Source organism: Gymnogyps californianus, chromosome 5, assembly GCF_018139145.2.
Source record: "Gymnogyps californianus isolate 813 chromosome 5, ASM1813914v2, whole genome shotgun sequence".
In the NCBI taxonomy this organism is placed as follows: domain Eukaryota; kingdom Metazoa; phylum Chordata; class Aves; order Accipitriformes; family Cathartidae; genus Gymnogyps; species Gymnogyps californianus.
This window is the reverse complement of record NC_059475.1, coordinates 18362525-18379196: the sequence shown is the minus strand read 5'-3', so window position 1 is coordinate 18379196 and position 16672 is coordinate 18362525. Positions and strand designations below refer to the sequence as shown.

Below are 16672 nucleotides of genomic sequence, written 5' to 3'. Positions count from 1 at the left end.
AGAGTCACCTTCTAAGAAGCTTAGAAGAAACATTTTAGTGCTCTTGGAAACTTTTAGGGCTGTGACTACACCACAGCCAGGGCAGAGAGCACGTACCTGAGCTGCAGAAACAAGTTGTTTCCACTCGCAGATACTGCCTGCAGCAGGATCCCAGCACGCAGGCTCGAGCAGTTTCTACCCCTTTGCAGTGGAGACAAGCCCTGTGTAGACCCGAATATTTCCAGTTCTGCAGAGCTAAGCCCCAGATCTGCCCGTGGAAGTTCGTAGATGGTGGAGCTTCAGATGCAGACACAGAGATACATCCAAAGCAGTACTTCCTTGCAGTAACTCTCATATCCCTGTACCTGTTCTGATAGCTAAAAGGGCATGTGCATAGCTGAAACATAGGTTACACTGCACACTTGTAAAACTCTCTTCTTGGGTATGTTTTCTTTCAAATTTAAGGATCGCCAGTGTTACTACAATTGCCCACTGTTAATATATTTGCATGATTTAAACTGTTGCAATTCATCAACATTCAAATTCCTTTTATCTTTCATTTCTATCGCATCCCCTCCCTGTCTACTTCACACCCTACTGTAATTACTCTCCTTTTCCACTCTTATTAACACTTTATCCCTATAACCTAGTGTGCAAATGATACTCCTTCAACCCGGTCTCACCACAGTTTGAGGTGATCCCCTCCTGAATAACTTGTTTCTAATTCTTTTATCTTCCTTTCCTATGTTTTTCCCCTGACACTTCCTACTAAATGAAGCCCCCCCTCCAGGTATGTGATTTAACTTCTAAACTCCCCAGTGTCTGTCTGCTGGGGTGGTGTGCATGGGAAGTGAATACAAGGTGACAGGAGATAACAACCTATCTGTTAATGATAGCTTGTATCTTGCATGCCTTTGGGTGGTTGTTTCTTTAGTTTAATATTTTTTTTTCTCAGTAAAGTGTAATCAGCAGTAAGGCGGAGGAAATTTACCTGTTGCATGAAAATTTTACTAAAAACTAGGGGAACACATATACTATTGTGAAAGAGTAGCTCAGCAAAAATTGTCCTTGTGGAATGGGTTAAATTCTGCACTGTGATATGAGAATGAATGTTTCTTCCTATAGGGAAAGCTTCATTTCAAATCTCGGGGCAGAATTTGACCCATTGACTGTACACAGGGAATATAAATACTGTGAGATTTTGCATTGTTTTTATGCCTGCTTTGCAAAATATTCAGTGGTGCGTGTATTGCTGAAAAGCAAAATCTGCCCTGCAAATCTGCATTGCTGATTGATTCTTGCTTTGCCAAAACACCAGAAGAATGAAATGTAGACCTGCACAGACTTTTAATGAACCTTTTCTTCCTATGAAGTAATCTGTTTGTAATTCTACATTGCAAATGGATGTGAAGAACAGCAGTAGATTTATATAGACATCAAAGTTGTCTTCCAAGAAGAAAGTGGCCTGAGCCATAGATCTAGAAAAGAGAACCGAGCTTCTTTGGAAATATTAGCTGAATGTTGATGATGAGTTACAGCAGGTATTTCAGCAGGTATTTCAGTAGGTTTCCGAACCACACTGTGTTTATTTCAAATGACTGAAATACTGCTGTAGAAAAGGATGGATCCAATAGTGCTTTGAGAGTGCTGACTATGTTCATGTGCATATTTCAAATCAAGGTAAACCTTGGTACACTGTGCTGTCAGGTTGTGCTTTATTTCATATAATGCTCAGAAGTTTTTTTTTAAGCACTGCACTATTATCGTAAATCTGCCTGTTTCACCTGACTGAATTCCTTTCCTGTCCTGTGACTTCTGTTTCAAATTTAATTAATTTATCTTACCTCAGGTTTACTTCTTAACTTTGTTCCCCTCTCCCCTTTTCCTCTCTGCCCCTCCTCCCCTTTGGCTCAAAAGCTCTTTTGGTGTGTGAAATAACAGGTTTCTCGTTCTCATTCTCTTATTTTCCATCGCATCTTGTTCCATGACACTTCACACCTGAAGTTCATGAGCCAGGTATGTGACATGACTTCTGATTTACTCCACCTAGTTGCAACAAGAGAGTGTGTGTGTGTGAGAGAGAGACAGAGAACAGGAGTCCTGGGTTGGTAGAAGAGAACAAAACAAGAGAAACAAATATTAACCACAATGATCACTTGTAGCCCTTTTCTCCTTTAATCTCCATGCTTACTACTACTTTAACCTTACAGCATCTTTAACTCCTGACAGCCTCTCCAGATACCTTTTCTCCCTGCCTTAATTCACTAATTCCTTTATTTTTTTTCCTCCTTTATTTTTTTTTTCCCCCTTCATGCATTCCTTGGTCTCTTTCTCAGGCTTCCAAGAGCTTTAAATATCTGTTCTGTTTTTTTTTTTTCCTATTTCCTGTCTTTCCATCACTGCTTGCACCACACCACCAACAGAGGAAGCCCCTGAAGAAGGTATGTGATGCGCCTACAGACTCTCATCCTTTTTCTCTTTCAGTGCTGGGGAAACAGTGTTAAAAACACTGACTTTGTCCAAGAGCAAAGAGAGCACGGGAGGGAAATGGTCTCTCTGGATGGCTTTGGATGAACATGGAGAAAAGGGATGTATGTTTGCCAAATCAAATCACCAAAAAGGTGTTTTTTCTTCTTGTTCGATCTCTGGAGAGTCCGAGGTTCCCAGCGTAGCAGGGAGGGAGTGGAGACAGTTGCTCTTAGAACAGTGCTGCTTGTGGATTGACTACTGTGCTTCTTCTCTTTTGCTTTTATCCCTCAACCTACAGCTGATGAAGGCGGCGAATACTATGATGGTAGCTCAGTGTTGTCTTAGGACAACAAAGTCATCTTTCTAACATCTCACTCTTTTTTTCTGTATTTGTTTTTGTTCCTCACTTGATTTCAAACTCAGGAACTGGGCCAAAACATCTCTGCCGCTAAGAATCGCTCACTGTGCATATCCAATCACCCTTGGGGGGTCACTGTTGTATTGAGAAGCCTGTACATCCTCATTAGGATAGTAGATGGTGAAAACCAAGATCTAGAAGCTTGCTCTGGACTTGTCTTTTAGCTAGAACCTGTTGTGTCATAGCTCTCATCAGCAAACCTTCTCTACCCCCAAAAAATCAGGAAAGTATCTCTTAAATCACAGTGGCATGCTTGAAAATGGAGCTGAGCCCTGCATAGATGTGCCTTCCTCACCCAACCTTAGAAGGTCAAGGTCTCCAGGCCTGAATCTACAGATATTTAAACTTCTGCTCCAGCCATACACTTAAAATTGTGCTAAACATCAAGCATGTGAATAAATTTATTCAGACTGGTGGGGCAGGCCATGAGCTTAAGATAGTGTGTTTGTAATACTTGGCTGAGTGGGTGCTGGAGCACATGGGTGGGGATAAGACTCATGTGAAAAGACCAAATCTAAATGTATGCAGGGTCAGTTTTGCTCTTGTATGTGGGCAAGATAACTTAGGCCCCCTGGGCCAAATTCAAAACTAGTTTAAATGCATAGAAAGACTCTCATGGACTTTTACAGGCCTTTGAAGTAGCTCGGTTGTGTTCTGACTGCCCCAGCCCCTAGAACACCTGGCCAGCTGTTTTGAAAGACAAAGCCCAACGCCACTTAAAATGACCCTGCATTTTCTGTGTTTCCTTGTTTTGTTTTGTTTTGCTTCTGTAGATTTTTTTTGTTCGTTTGTTTTAATTTTCTTGCTCACTTTTCAGGCTTTTTTCTTATTTAGGGAAGTACCCTGAGGACCTTTCTCAGCCCCTTTCTCACCTTCTTTTTCTCTTTCTTTCCTTTTATTTTTAATAGCATATTGCTTTTTTTTTCCCAAAGACACAGTGTGAGTTAGATATGTTGCTTCTGAGAAGTGGGATTAAGGGAGGGTGTTTAGGGATTTCTGAATGAAGTAAAGGCAGTTCAGATGGATTCACAGAGAGCGGGAGCACTGTGTGACTATCTCATAGATTGGGCAGGAGAAAGCGAGGTTGTATTTGTGGTGGTGTGTACTCTCCCTGCGCTAACCCTTTTGGAAACCAGAAACTCAGAGACTCTCTAATCACCAGGGTAGTGAACTTGGATTTCCAGTGGCTCTTGCCTTCTTTTGGCAGGGTTGTATGTGGGGATTTTGTCACAGCCCCATGGTTCATGGGCAGAATGACCAGAACGTCAGTCAAAATCCGCCATAGGAACAGGAATTTGCTATGACAATTCCTGCTTGTCAACAAATTTTGGCCCAGTTCCTTGACTTGGTGTCTTGAAAGAAGGGGCATTTCAAAATAAATCACATCCCTGGGCTGCTTTTTGTGCATACAGCATGGACCAATGCTGGGTCATGCACTGCAAAGGACAGATTTATTACTGTTCATTTTTTAATAAAGGCTCCTTTTTCTTTGTTATCCCCTTCTCTGGTTTTCTGGAGGTACCGTTAAATATTCTAACTAAAAATTCTTATTTCAAGAACAACTAACCTTAATTTTTCTTTTTATTTTTACAATTGTTTGTTGGCTTAATTAAGTTTAAAGTGCTGATTTGGTGGCAGCTGAAACCAAATTCAAACAGTTATTGACAGACAGGTGTCTATCCTGGCAACCAAGGTCAACAAAAAAAGGCAGTCATTTCCTGTCTACTTTTTTTTTTCCCCTGCTTTCTCTGAAGTGTTACTAACTGGCCACTTTAAGCTAAAGAAGAATGTTTCTGAAAATTATCTGGGCATGTCACGAGGGAAGGGAATCCTATGTGAATAACATGTCTGATAGACTGGTTAATTGTCATTACTTTTCCTCTCTCCAGATAAAAAAACCCAATTTAACTAATGTGTTAAGAAGCTCAGTGGCTATTTGAAAAGCAAAACAATTAAAAAAATAACTGGAGAAATATAGAAGTCCGCTGTTGGCTAATGGTATTTTTCTTCAGGAGCAATTTGTGGCTTCCTTTATATGAGTGCTCTAAAACACTTTTCTAATTACATGCTGTTTATTTTATTAGCATTGCTCTAGCATCTAGAGGCCTCAACTGAGATATGTTTTGGTAGGCGTGTTCTTGCAGTAAATGAGAAAAGTCTACCCCCCAAAATTTCATTACTGAAATTAGTATGGGAAAGTGTGAGAGAAAGGAAAGGTGGGTTTCTGATCTCTTTTATGCATCTCTCAAGTATTTTCTCTTAATTATCTCAATAACCCATTTCCAGCCACTTTCTCAATTTTTTATTATCCAACATCCTTGCAACTGATGTCTCCACTAAATATTTTCCAGTATTAGTTTTTGATATTTTTTCCTCTTATAATGTTTCATTTTATTTTATCCTACTCTGTTCCATTTGCTATTCCCAATTTCCTCCATCAGTCCCAAAACAGCTGGATGCAAATAAGCATTTGAAAAAATACAATACAATAGCTTTCTGTGTAATTATATGGATAGCAGGGCTCGTGCACCCACTCCTGAGGGAGGCTGGTTTTACTTTTACTTTACAAAGCTGGTTTATTTTTACCAGATTCAATAGGCTGTGAGCTTTTTACCTCAGTTCCTCCCGCTGAACCAACACAAGGAGAGTCTTGTACTGCAGAATCCAGCAGCATACCTAAAAGTTCAAATGTAGTGTGTGGTTATGAAAGTCAGCCTGGGTCCCTGTGAGACTGGGCCAGAACAAACACATAGGTTTAATTTACTTCTGTTTGTCAGAATAACAGTGCTGAACTTACTGGCATTACACTGGAGTTAATAACTAAAGTTTAAAAAGCATAGCAGGGAGGGAAATTGATCACAAGCACTAATGTTAAGCAAGTAACTTGTAAGACAGCACATTTCTGAGAGCCAGGCAAAGGTCACTTGTTGCAGGGGAACACTTCTGACTGCCAGAGGGCCTGAGTTGACGGTCTCTGTGGTGGTTTAGCCTGCCTATCAGGGCATTATACCTCTCCTGGAGATGCAAAGATCATTCCCATTAACGCCCATGGGAATTTTGCATGTACGTCAGCAGGAGAGGATGCTCACTAAGAGAGGATGGCCTTTCCAAGCTGGGTTTGAGGAGCACCACACAATGCAGAAGAATAAGCATCTTCCCCATGGTACCAAGGTATCTCAGGGACATGTGCCCTAAGCTATCTTGGGAGTCAATGAACCTGGAGAAAATGTGTGTCATGAAGCTTCTTCCCTCCTGGCCTCCATGTGAGGCATTTGAGCAAAACTGGAGAAGCCTAGTTATCATTGACATGACTGTGAATTCAGGTTAACTTTAGCAAAAGAAGTGCTGATTGAAAAAGGCAACATTTTCTTCTACCCTCCAGCCCAGCTGTCCTCCTTAGAGCTTTGGTCAGGATGGTTTGAGAAAAATAATTTCGCATTTACATGAAACCATTGCTTTCCAGATGCTATGTTTGGGACTTTTATACAGTCTCTTGATTCTTTTCTGCCAAATTCTGTTTCAACGGTAAAAACAGATTCGCTCCTAGCAAAAGGGGTGTGTGAGTGTGTGTATTTCTTTTGGAAGTGCTTGAGATTTAACCAGTTTCTCTGGGATGTTTCCCCTAAGATTAAATTTCCCTTCTCTCCTTTTACTTTAGCAGCTGGCATGATCTCTGTTGTTCTAACTGTTCTCCCTCTTTTTCCCTTCCTGTTTTGCTCCATGTTTCCAAATACAGAGGAAAAGCCCAGAATAAAGTAAGTATGAGGGACAGAGAGTTTCAAAACCCTGGCATCATTTTTCTGATCTAGCAGAAGCCGTTAGATTGTCTATTACGCAAATGGCCACTGGAAGCCTTTATCCAACCCTCCCTTGTGCAACATCCAGCTGTTCCTGCCTGCCTTTCCAGGATGTCTGCTTCTGCCAGAGGATGCCATAGCAGTAGTTACTGGCCAGGGTCTTAAGATCAGTTCCGGATAGAGTAGGAGGACTCGTGCACTGTCCAAGATACAGTGGTCTCAGCGTACCCCAAGATATAGGTGGCTCAACAGTAAATCCTCTGTGAGAGGCCGTGGCCGGGAAACTACCCATCCATCCAGGATTGCTGACAGTAGGAAGGGTGGCAAATGTTGGGCTGGGCTGGCTTGAGCTTAACTAAGGTTTCCTACGGACCTTCTGGCTCTGGGTCCCAGCACCTTGCCTTCCCACTCTGCCAGCTGCCCAGAACGGAGTGTGCAGCACTGCACCAACAGCCTCGTGGACCAGCGTCTTTCCGTGTGCTAGGAATGACCATAGGCTTTGGGAATGAAAAGGGTTTTTAGGGGTAACTCCCTGCCCTGCATGACCTTCCAGGAAGGACAATGGTCCTTAGTGCTATTCTGGAGTAGTTTTCCATTGACTTGCTGTTTCACCTCCTCCTTGTCAGCATCGTTCCTGAGGGCAGGGCAGGGCAGGACGTGCTATTTAAAAAGCTGCCTGTTCTTTAAGATGAAAACCCTTTTTTTTCTTTTTTTTTTTTTTGTTTTGTTTTTGACTCTCTGCAGACTAACTGCTCCTAAAATACCAGAGGGTGAGAAAGTAGATTTTGATGTAAGTATTCCTGAGACTGGCTGTGTTTGTCTGTCTGTACCCAAGCCATACACGTGTGCAAACCCACATAACTCCTCCTGTATTGGATATTTCTGAGAATAAAGTCAAGGACAAAAGTATGGATGCTTTGCCGACTGTTTTCTGAGTAGTGAAAGGCTACTCTCTGCTCCCTGAAACTCTCTGGATGCATTCGTTGCTAATGTGACTAAGCTAAAATCATGTATTTCTTTTTTCCTCCTTGAATCTTTGAAGCCAATATATGAAGAAAGGAGAGAGTAAGTGTTTTAGAAGATCTCAGATCCCCTGTCCCATTGTTGTAAATGGTTTGAAAGTTGCAGGTTGAGATAAAGCAGGCCTATACGCATCTGTTGCTGAGAAACACTACCTAAAATGACAACAGAATTTTAATAATAAACAGAGATCCAAATACCTTCCTAGAAAGCTGATAGAAAAATGAAGAAACTCTGGTGTTGAAAATCTCCACAGAAATATCTGCTTTGCCCAAAAATGTAGGAATATTTTCTAGGTAAGATTCATATCCCAAAGCAAAGAGGAGGCAGCTAAGTATATGCAAAGATAGGTAGCTAAGACACGGATAAAATATGGTGTAGGGGAATGGGAGATATGGATTCTGTTCCCTTCTGGGCTCCTGACTGTCACCTGGATGAGTCTCTGTCTCTGACCTGCATCAATAGCCACTTAAGCTAATCCCATAGATTTCCATGGATATCTGCAGACACTTTGTGCTTTTGTTTCTCTGTGTAGGCAGGGTGCTGGGAATGTCCAGGGCATGTTCCTAGAGCAATATGGGCTTACTTAATGCGTTTTCCTGCTCTTCTAGGACATCCAAAAGAAAAGGCAGAACAAAGACCTGATTGAACTGCAGGCCTTGATTGACAGCCACTTTGAAGCCCGGAGAAAGGAAGAGGAAGAGCTCGTTGCCCTCAAGGAGCGGATTGTGAGTCATTGTACTGCCATTTCCCTGTACTAGATTGACAGATCCTCTGTAGATGAGAAGTTGAATCCATTAGTCCACTGTCAGACTTTGGCAGAAAGCTGTATTGCCATGTCCAGAAGCGACTGCTCAAGTCACCACCAAACGGCTTCTCTCCACATCTGTCCCCTCTCTCAGCCTCATTTTACACCTGCGAATCGCACATGAGACCCTTCTGCATGTTCTGGCAAGGGAGCAGGTGGCTCACTCTCTATGAACCAAAGGTCTTGGTGGTGGGGCATAATACTGGAGGTAGATAAAGCCACAATGATGACTCAATGCCTCTGCCACTGCTTCTTGCAGGAGAAGCGCAGAGCTGAAAGAGCAGAGCAACAGAGAATCCGGGCTGAGAAGGAGAAGGAGCGTCAGGCAAGGCTTGCGGTAAGTGTCTTTGCATCTCTCTCCTTGTCTCAGCATCAAATTGGAGGAGATCTCTAGACATAGAAAAAAACTACAGGTTCTGTTTGTCTCAGTCCAAAGAAGAAATGACCACCTTCTTAAAGCAAGGGCAGGAAACAGGAGTTGTCAATTCTCATCAACATGCTTAACAGATCACATTCCCTGCAGTGACACTGGCTGCTGGGGAAGCTGTGAGACTGCCCTAGAGTAACTTGCTTCTATGTGTCGCACTCCACAGGAGGAAAAGGCACGGAGAGAGGAAGAAGATGCCAAGAGAAAAGCTGAGGATGATCTCAAGAAGAAGAAGGCTCTGTCCTCCATGGGTGCCACATACAGCAGCTATCTGGCTAAGGTAAAAAGCATGGATTGGTGGATGAAATATGGAAACGTTAAACCACGGGGTTGACTGGGAACAGTCTTTATTACAAGTTGAGAAAACAGCTCAACTTTCCTTCTTCCGGATCCCTAGCAGCTTGTCTTACATGCTCTGTCACTGAAATAATTTCATTCAGCCTGAATTTCTGCAGTCTGATGTTAATTGATGTTCTGAAAATAGGCTGATCAGAAGAGAGGAAAGAAGCAAACAGCTAGAGAGACGAAGAAGAAGGTCCTGGCAGAGAGGCGCAAGCCCTTGAACATTGACCACCTTAATGAAGACAAGCTGAGGTAACATGCTTATCCTAATTTACTGAATGTAATCCACTGAAATTTGATCTTACTGTCCTGGACTCTCCTTTAGTGAAAAAACGAGGCAGAGGAGAGGGCCTTCCTTGAAATTCATCACGGGACAATGTTAAGTTGTGCCCTTCCTTGATCTGGAGAATGGAGGGAAAATGGGAATGTGGGGAATTGTTGAAATGATTTGGTAGCCATCTAGCCATACTCCTGGTGTAGCTCCATTAGCCTCTCCTGCTAATTAGGATTAGTCATTTACAGGACTAGGTACAAACTTTAAACCCAGCTCTGAGATTAGCTGAACAAACCTACAGATTGGTATCTGTAGCATTGCCAGGGGTGAGTTAGAGCTGCTAAGGTATGAGTACGGATCTCCACGGAGGCTGGAGGCTTGGGAGCTGAGTGCTCTGGTGCAGAGCAGTCATCAGATGATAGTCTGGACTCCACACGTTGGAGTTTATACAACATTGAAAGATGAGGTTGGCTCACTTCAGCCCTGAAACAGATGAGATTGCACAATGGCAGCTGCTCTGCTCATCTGGGTGACCTTCAGAGTCCTCCTTCCTTCTTGTCTGATTCCCCTGGACTCTTTTCTTTCATTAAGAGTTAGGGGGAAAACTAAATCTATAAGGAATAGGTTAGTGTGTGACACATGCAAGAGTGCTAGTCTAAAAGGTTCTCGGGTGAGAAGGTGAGAAAAATTTGACCTTGAAAATGGTAAGTAGCTTTCAGAGAACGGAAAGAGTTTGCAGGAAGATGTGTGAACTGCATTAAACACAAAAAGCCTCATTACTAGTGATGCGAAAACCATAGAAAATATATGATGTGATGTGTTTCTCCCACCTTCCTTTCCCCATAAACACACAGGGACAAGGCTAAGGAACTGTGGGACTGGTTATACCAGCTGGAGACTGAAAAGTATGACTTTACAGAGCAGATCAAGAGGAAAAAATACGAGGTGAGTCGAGAAGCCATTTTGCTAACGGCACTGGATCCAAAATGTAAAAATCTCTGTGACTCCTCTGGCAAAAGCCATGTGGTGACATCATTTGGGTCTCCAATGCCCTTTTGCAATATTTAAGCAGCAAGACACCTGGAACTGCATTCCCCTAATGTACATACTTGGACTGGATTTCACATTTTAGGCTGAAATTGAATAGACCACTCTCAAGGTTTTCAGTGCCCCATGGAAAGGCAATCCCAATCGAAAATGGACTCCCCACCCTCTGCTCAAACACATCTTGTTCATTGTTTATTTATAGGTAACTGTGGCCTGAAAATTCAGTAACTCTCAATTCACTCATCTCCATTGCAAAGTAATATTTTTAAATCCATCTTTGATTTCACACTTGAACGTTGTAAGTTTTATTCCCATCCCAGACAGATTCCCTGTGGACTGAGCTCTCTGGAGTCACTGAAAACTGTCTCCAGACAGGAGCATCTGATTGAAGTGTCATATGGTAACAGAAAGTGGACGTGTTCCCTTCACAGTCACAGGACATGGCTGCACTCACCTATGTCAGGTTTCAGTGGCTGAGAAATCCTACTAGATCTCGCTCCGTCTCACTCTCCTTTTAATTCCCAATCTCACAGACACATGCTGACAGGGAATGAGCAACACCAATGTAACTATCTCAATCTCTCTTAGATTTTAACAATGCGTTGCAGGCTGCAGGAGCTTTCCAAGTTGTAAGTACAATGAACTTGCCTGTGTAACAGCAGCAGCAAAGGCTATCAAATGCATGAGCCTGCCGCATGGTCAGAGGCCAGGTGTCAGACAGAAACTGGCATTTGTTTCCAAGTGCAGAGAGAAAAGAGAAAACTGGATCTTGTGTCTCTCCCTTCACTTCCTTTTTCTCTCCCCTTCCATTCTTTGAAAAGAGATGAAGCAGTAATTTAGGAAAAGAGTCGGGGTCCAACACGGACGTGGCTAAAGCACTGAGCACGCAACCCACTCAGACCATCTCTAAAATAGTTCCCTATCGAAACCTCTGGTATTATGTGCATGGGCGAGTCACCCTGATGCACCTGGGATATATGCAGAAGCTTAGGGATGCATGTGTAATAGCTTGGACTTCACAGAAAAGAATGGTATGGGGTTTGGAAAGATTCTCCACCTTGTGGCCACATGCTTATTCAGACCCACAATATTGGAGAGGGCTAGCTTAAGGATAACAGGTCAACTGGATGCGGAAGAACAGGAATTAAGGCAGTGCCAGGGGAGACATACATGCTATGGTAATGAAACCTCTGCATAAACAAAGAGATGGGTGGCTGCTGATGAAAAGCAAGGAGAGAAAGTACAAAGAATGAGCAAAGTAGAAGGAAAATGCACAGCTGAGATGGGAGAAGAAACATGGAAGAACAAAGGGAAAATGATAGCAGGAAAAAAAGTGAGGAGAAAGGTAAGTGAAAACAGCAAAGGGAATGAAGGAGACTCAAGCAAGGATGCAAGGGAGAGACAAAGGAAGGAACTGGGACACACAGGAGTGGAGCTGTTCTTTAGCTCTAGTGTCTGTTGCTCTTTGGTGCTTCATTGGAGAGTGAGTGTTATAGTCACTATCACAAGGTTATCAGTGAAGGTAAGTCTTAAGGCCTTGGGTCAAACTGAAGACAGCTGGTTCTCCTCCACCCTTGGGAAAAATACTCAGCTGCAAAAAATAATTTAAACCACTGCTGCAGATATTAAAACTTCCATGAGTAAGTACAAAAGCAGGTGATCTGCTGATCTTTCCTTCCTTGTGTTGTCCTGTTCCTGCTAATGTTTCAGTCTCTTATTTTGCTTCTGTTTGCCATGGAAAGACAAGAACCAGGAAATACAGGTTGCTGGGCCAACCTGAATATATGACCTTTTTTTTCTTGTTTCACACACAAGGAATGTCAAGTGCCACTTTAAATATTCAAATGTTGGTTCATCAGTTCTTGGACCTGCAGAGCCAGTGGAGAACTTTGAATTACACCAAAAGCAGAAGCAAAGCATACGTCTTGGCAGGTGCATTTTTCCACCCCAGGAAAACTAGGTAGAACCTTGACTCCATTACAAATGAGAAGGTGAAGGGGCAAAAGAGGGCTCTCTATCACACCCTAGTTCTTGTGGGCTTTTCCAGTACCTGAGCTGGAAGAGTCCCAGAATTTCAGTAGTGAGTCCAGGGCTATGGGCCAGGACTGAGGTGCTAAGTCAGGCCCTAAGGTGCTCATCCTGTGCAAGGTAGGTGTTTGCTTTCCCATGCATCAGGTTGAAATATGCAGTTTATCCATGGCTAAACAAAGAGATGCTCCATCTTGTAGGACAGACTCTCTAGTGGCTTGCAGACATCAACAGAGCTTGGAAGGTGTTCAGAGCCCCAACTCCAACCTTTTCCTCTGTGGTTGCTCAAGCTCTCCTTGAATATTTTCTTCTTCAGTCCCTTTAAAAGTTGTCTTCTCTTATTAGATGAGTGGCTGGGAAGGTGGTGACTGCTGCAAGCTCCTCACCTCCTGCTCTCCCAGCCAACAAAGGTACTCCAGCAGAATGTGTGATCCATTTTCCATTCTTGAGCTCCCCAGCCAAAGTCCACCAAAGCTCTTTGAGCTTATACACTTCCTAATGTGTAGGAATAGGGGAAGAGTGAGAAGGCAAGGCTGACACATACAGGTGGATGGGGCCGTGCAAGAGCTTTCCAACTGGCCAGGGTGACATTCACTCCAGTTCACTTGCCTGCAGTTTGACATGTGAGTTCATAGGAGATTAATTTGTATACATAGGAACTCTTCTAATAAGGGTTATAAAATTCTAGCTCTTCTTTCCCTTGACATATGAAACTGGCTTGCAGATTTATTGCCAGGGAGCAACATTTCTCTCCTTCAAGCAAGGATGAGCTTTTATTTCAAAGGAAGTATTAATCCCTACCATAGGCACCTGTTTCCAGCACTTTAGCAGGTAAAACTCCCCTCTCGGTGAGGGAACAACGTTTCTTTATCTCTAAAAACCCTGGTCATGTATGTTGTTTGCAGATTGTCACCTTCAGGAACCGGATTGATCAGGCTCAGAAGCAGTAAGTACCTATATCCCCTTCCCAGCTCCTGGCTTGGGGATATCTTCTCAGTGTTCAAAGTAGTTGCTTCAGCCTCTACACCGACATTTTCTTGTTGCAATGAAATGAGGCTAGAGATGGAAGGGCAACTCCCATCCTGTCTCACATTGAGAAAATGAAGGGGAAACTGAAGTGAATGTAACAGCTAACAAGAAAAAATCATGTTTCTTCACACTATGTCTGCAGAATTTCCATCTGCTTATTGCTGGGGTTTTCAAATACCTGACTGAGGTGCTTTGAATACTTGAGGGAATACAACCCTTGTTTACGACGGGTAAACAAGTGGTTGCTAAGATTATAAGGAATGGTGTGTAACAAGACTAACATCATGGGATTACTGTTGTGAGCTCTTTTCACTCATCGTCTCTCTCCCACTTTCCTTCCCCACAAGACTTCTATTTCATTAGATTTTTTGCATCTTATATCTTTAACTACTCTAGGTGTTTACAGTGAACTTATGAGAGACCAGGGCTAGACAAAGCCTGGGGGCTAGGGCATGTAGAAAACTAACAGACACAGAGAAGGAACTGCAGGGAAGCAAGGGAGCAGAGCTCTGCAGTGGTGGGATTTGATCTTCACTGTGCTTCTGTATCTTCTTAGCAAAGTCCTGCCAGGAATGAAGTGGTGGCCTTTGGTGATATCTTTGGATGATAGGAGTGACCAGACACTGCCTTCCCACTTCCCCAAGCCACCCTGCCTTATCAGATGAATGTAACACTGAGGGCTCAGTTGTCCATAAATGCCAAACATAAGGCTTGACCTTCCCGTGGTATTTTCTGTACAGAGCTGTAGGCTGATAAACCTCAGCAGAATGTGCAGCTGCAGAAGGATGCCATGGTTTGTCTGGGTGTTGCTGCTCTTCTGAGGGGCACTACCACGCCACCCACAACAGGCTGTACCATTACTGCGTGCTTGTTCCCTCAAAAGACATAATACTCTCTCAGGACATCATTTGAAAAGGTTGCACTCAGAAGCCCACAGCTCGTGAGATTTCTGTGTACTTAAATTTCTATCCACACTAGACTGTATCATTCTAAAGCAATGTCTGCTAATGTGTTATACAAGGATCAAGTGATCCTTTTGCTTCAGACTTTATTAAGTCTCCTTAAGCACACTCTAAAGGTTAGGCATAACATCAAACATCACAGGTGCTTGTGGAGATAAAAGGACTCTGCCTTCATTTGAGGAGCTATGCAGTTCCTATAATGGGTTTTGAACCTGTGGAAAGGCTGGCAAAAGGGACACTGAGAGGAATTTAAGATAAGCAGAAAACGCTCTGCTCGCTCTCATGTAAAAGGTCAATTTTTCTAATAGACCAAGTCTAACTTGGTCAAAAGGTAAAGTATCCACTATGTGTACATCTGTGTGACTGTGCTACATTGTTCCACAAATATGGCTAGTGCTCTTGAACCAATCCATGGGGCAGCACCACAAAAATCTCCTCAGATGTGTCGTCCATACTTTTTTCTGCTCCCTGGAGGAACCAGTGGTTCTGAAGAAGGCCTCTCTTGATAGCAAGGCTCCACCACCTTGTGCTTGGCCCCCAACCCCATGCTCTGCCATGTCAAAGAGCTGCCCCCTGTTTGCATGTGCTTTGGTTCAAGAAGCAGCCTCATCATCGTGTGTGTGAGATGGAAAGGTTTGGTGGTGTGCTGAGCCCCAAAAGCCAAGGGGCTGCCTATGGGAGCCGGTACAGAATCTAACTTGACTAACTTCACGCCTGGCCCCTCTCTGACTCCAGGCGTGCCTGCTTCTCAGTCAGAAGGTAAGTGGCTTGCATGTAGGATTGCCCTTCTGTGTGCAAGAAGATACTATTTGGAGAGAGTTTGCCTCAGGTGCTTTGCGTGGGGAGTGTAGCTGGACCACTCCCACACACACCATGAGCAAGACGGGGATACTGATATGAGGGGAGGCCTAAAAAGTTGTTTGGACTGTTTTGGAGGCTCTTGCTTTTGTGATATAAGGAAGAAGCCACCCTGCCTTCGCTAAAGCAAAGCAATTCTTAGTTGTATTTAAATTATTGCTCAGCTTTTTGCCTCCACTACTAGATGACTAGAGCATCTGGGGAATTTGACCAGAGCTCCCTGATAATGAGGACATTTTCTCCAGAAACAGCTCTAAATCCTAAAATCCAGATCACAGCAGATTTGAATTCAGGAAACAACATGTCTGTGGCTGGATAGGCCTGTCGTTTAGTTTGGAGACCACCTGGACTTCTGTCCTGATAATGCAGGAATCTGGAAGAGTCCACCTCTTTCAGGCATGCACATCCTGGCCTTTCACTATGAGCCTGAGGAGGAATCTCTTTCCACAATATCGACAATATTTTTCTCAGGATGCGTTCTATGGCAGGTGTGCCCAACATGTGAGAAGTGAAAGCAGCTCGATCCTAATCTGAAAGTCAGAAATGCGCAGTGGTCACAGAGTCCCACTGCTTCCATCATGCTGACATGTTTTTCTTTCCTTTTGTATTGTAGCAGCAAGAAGGCAGGAGCCAAGGGCAAGGTTGGCGGGCGCTGGAAGTAAAGAACCAGGCAGGATGGCCCTTAGTGGCATGCTGAAACCCTGCTGGTCTCCTCTTTCTTTCTTCACCAATCACTTGTGTTCCCACGCCTCAACGATAACAAAAATCGCAACATCAGCCTGGGTTGGCTATTGCTGCTGCTTTTCTTTTTCTTCCTGGAGGGGTCTGGCGGCTTCCTCAGTCAAAAGGAAGCAGGTTCCCTATGGAACTGAGATGACTCCTTGCTGGCATCTTCAATTCCTGCTGAGCATGTCCTTTATCCTCCTGATACTAGCCCTATGCTGTCCTATAGATTGCTGTGTACAAATATCTGGATTTTGTAAATAAAGCGTGACCAGTACCTACTCCAATGACAGCTCTCTGGAACGGTGTTTCATACTTTATTTAATGGCATCCCATTTTGCAAGGATTTGGGCATTGGTCCAAATCCTTATTTAATGTCATTTGATCCAGCTGATCATTTGATCTTTCACTAGATCAGGTTGCTCAAAGCCCTGTCCAACCAGACCTTGCACACTTCCAGTGTGATGGGGCATCCACAGCTTCTCTGGGCA

General features: G+C 43.5%; 1 protein-coding gene across 1 annotated transcript; it reads left to right on the top strand.

The window, feature by feature from the left end:
* The first annotated feature begins 267 nt into the window (after positions 1-267).
* TNNT3 (troponin T3, fast skeletal type) lies at positions 268-16473 on the top strand. Its single transcript, XM_050897026.1, has 12 exons — positions 268-310; positions 1984-1995; positions 2403-2420; positions 6603-6621; positions 7408-7453; positions 8295-8411; positions 8751-8828; positions 9085-9198; positions 9403-9512; positions 10389-10479; positions 13515-13555; positions 16072-16473. The coding sequence occupies exons 1-12, from the start codon at positions 268-270 to the stop codon at positions 16118-16120; spliced, it is 738 nt and encodes a 245-aa protein (XP_050752983.1). The 3' UTR covers positions 16121-16473.
* Positions 16474-16672: the final 199 nt, after the last annotated feature.

Coding starts and splice junctions, on each gene's coding strand:
- TNNT3 (XM_050897026.1), top strand. CDS start 268: ATGGTGGAGCTTCAGATGCAGACACAGAGATACATCCAAAGCA. Junction 9,199..9,402: donor ACAGCAGCTATCTGGCTAAG/GTAAAAAGCATG, acceptor TTCTGAAAATAG/GCTGATCAGAAGAGAGGAAA. Junction 9,513..10,388: donor CTTAATGAAGACAAGCTGAG/GTAACATGCTTA, acceptor ATAAACACACAG/GGACAAGGCTAAGGAACTGT.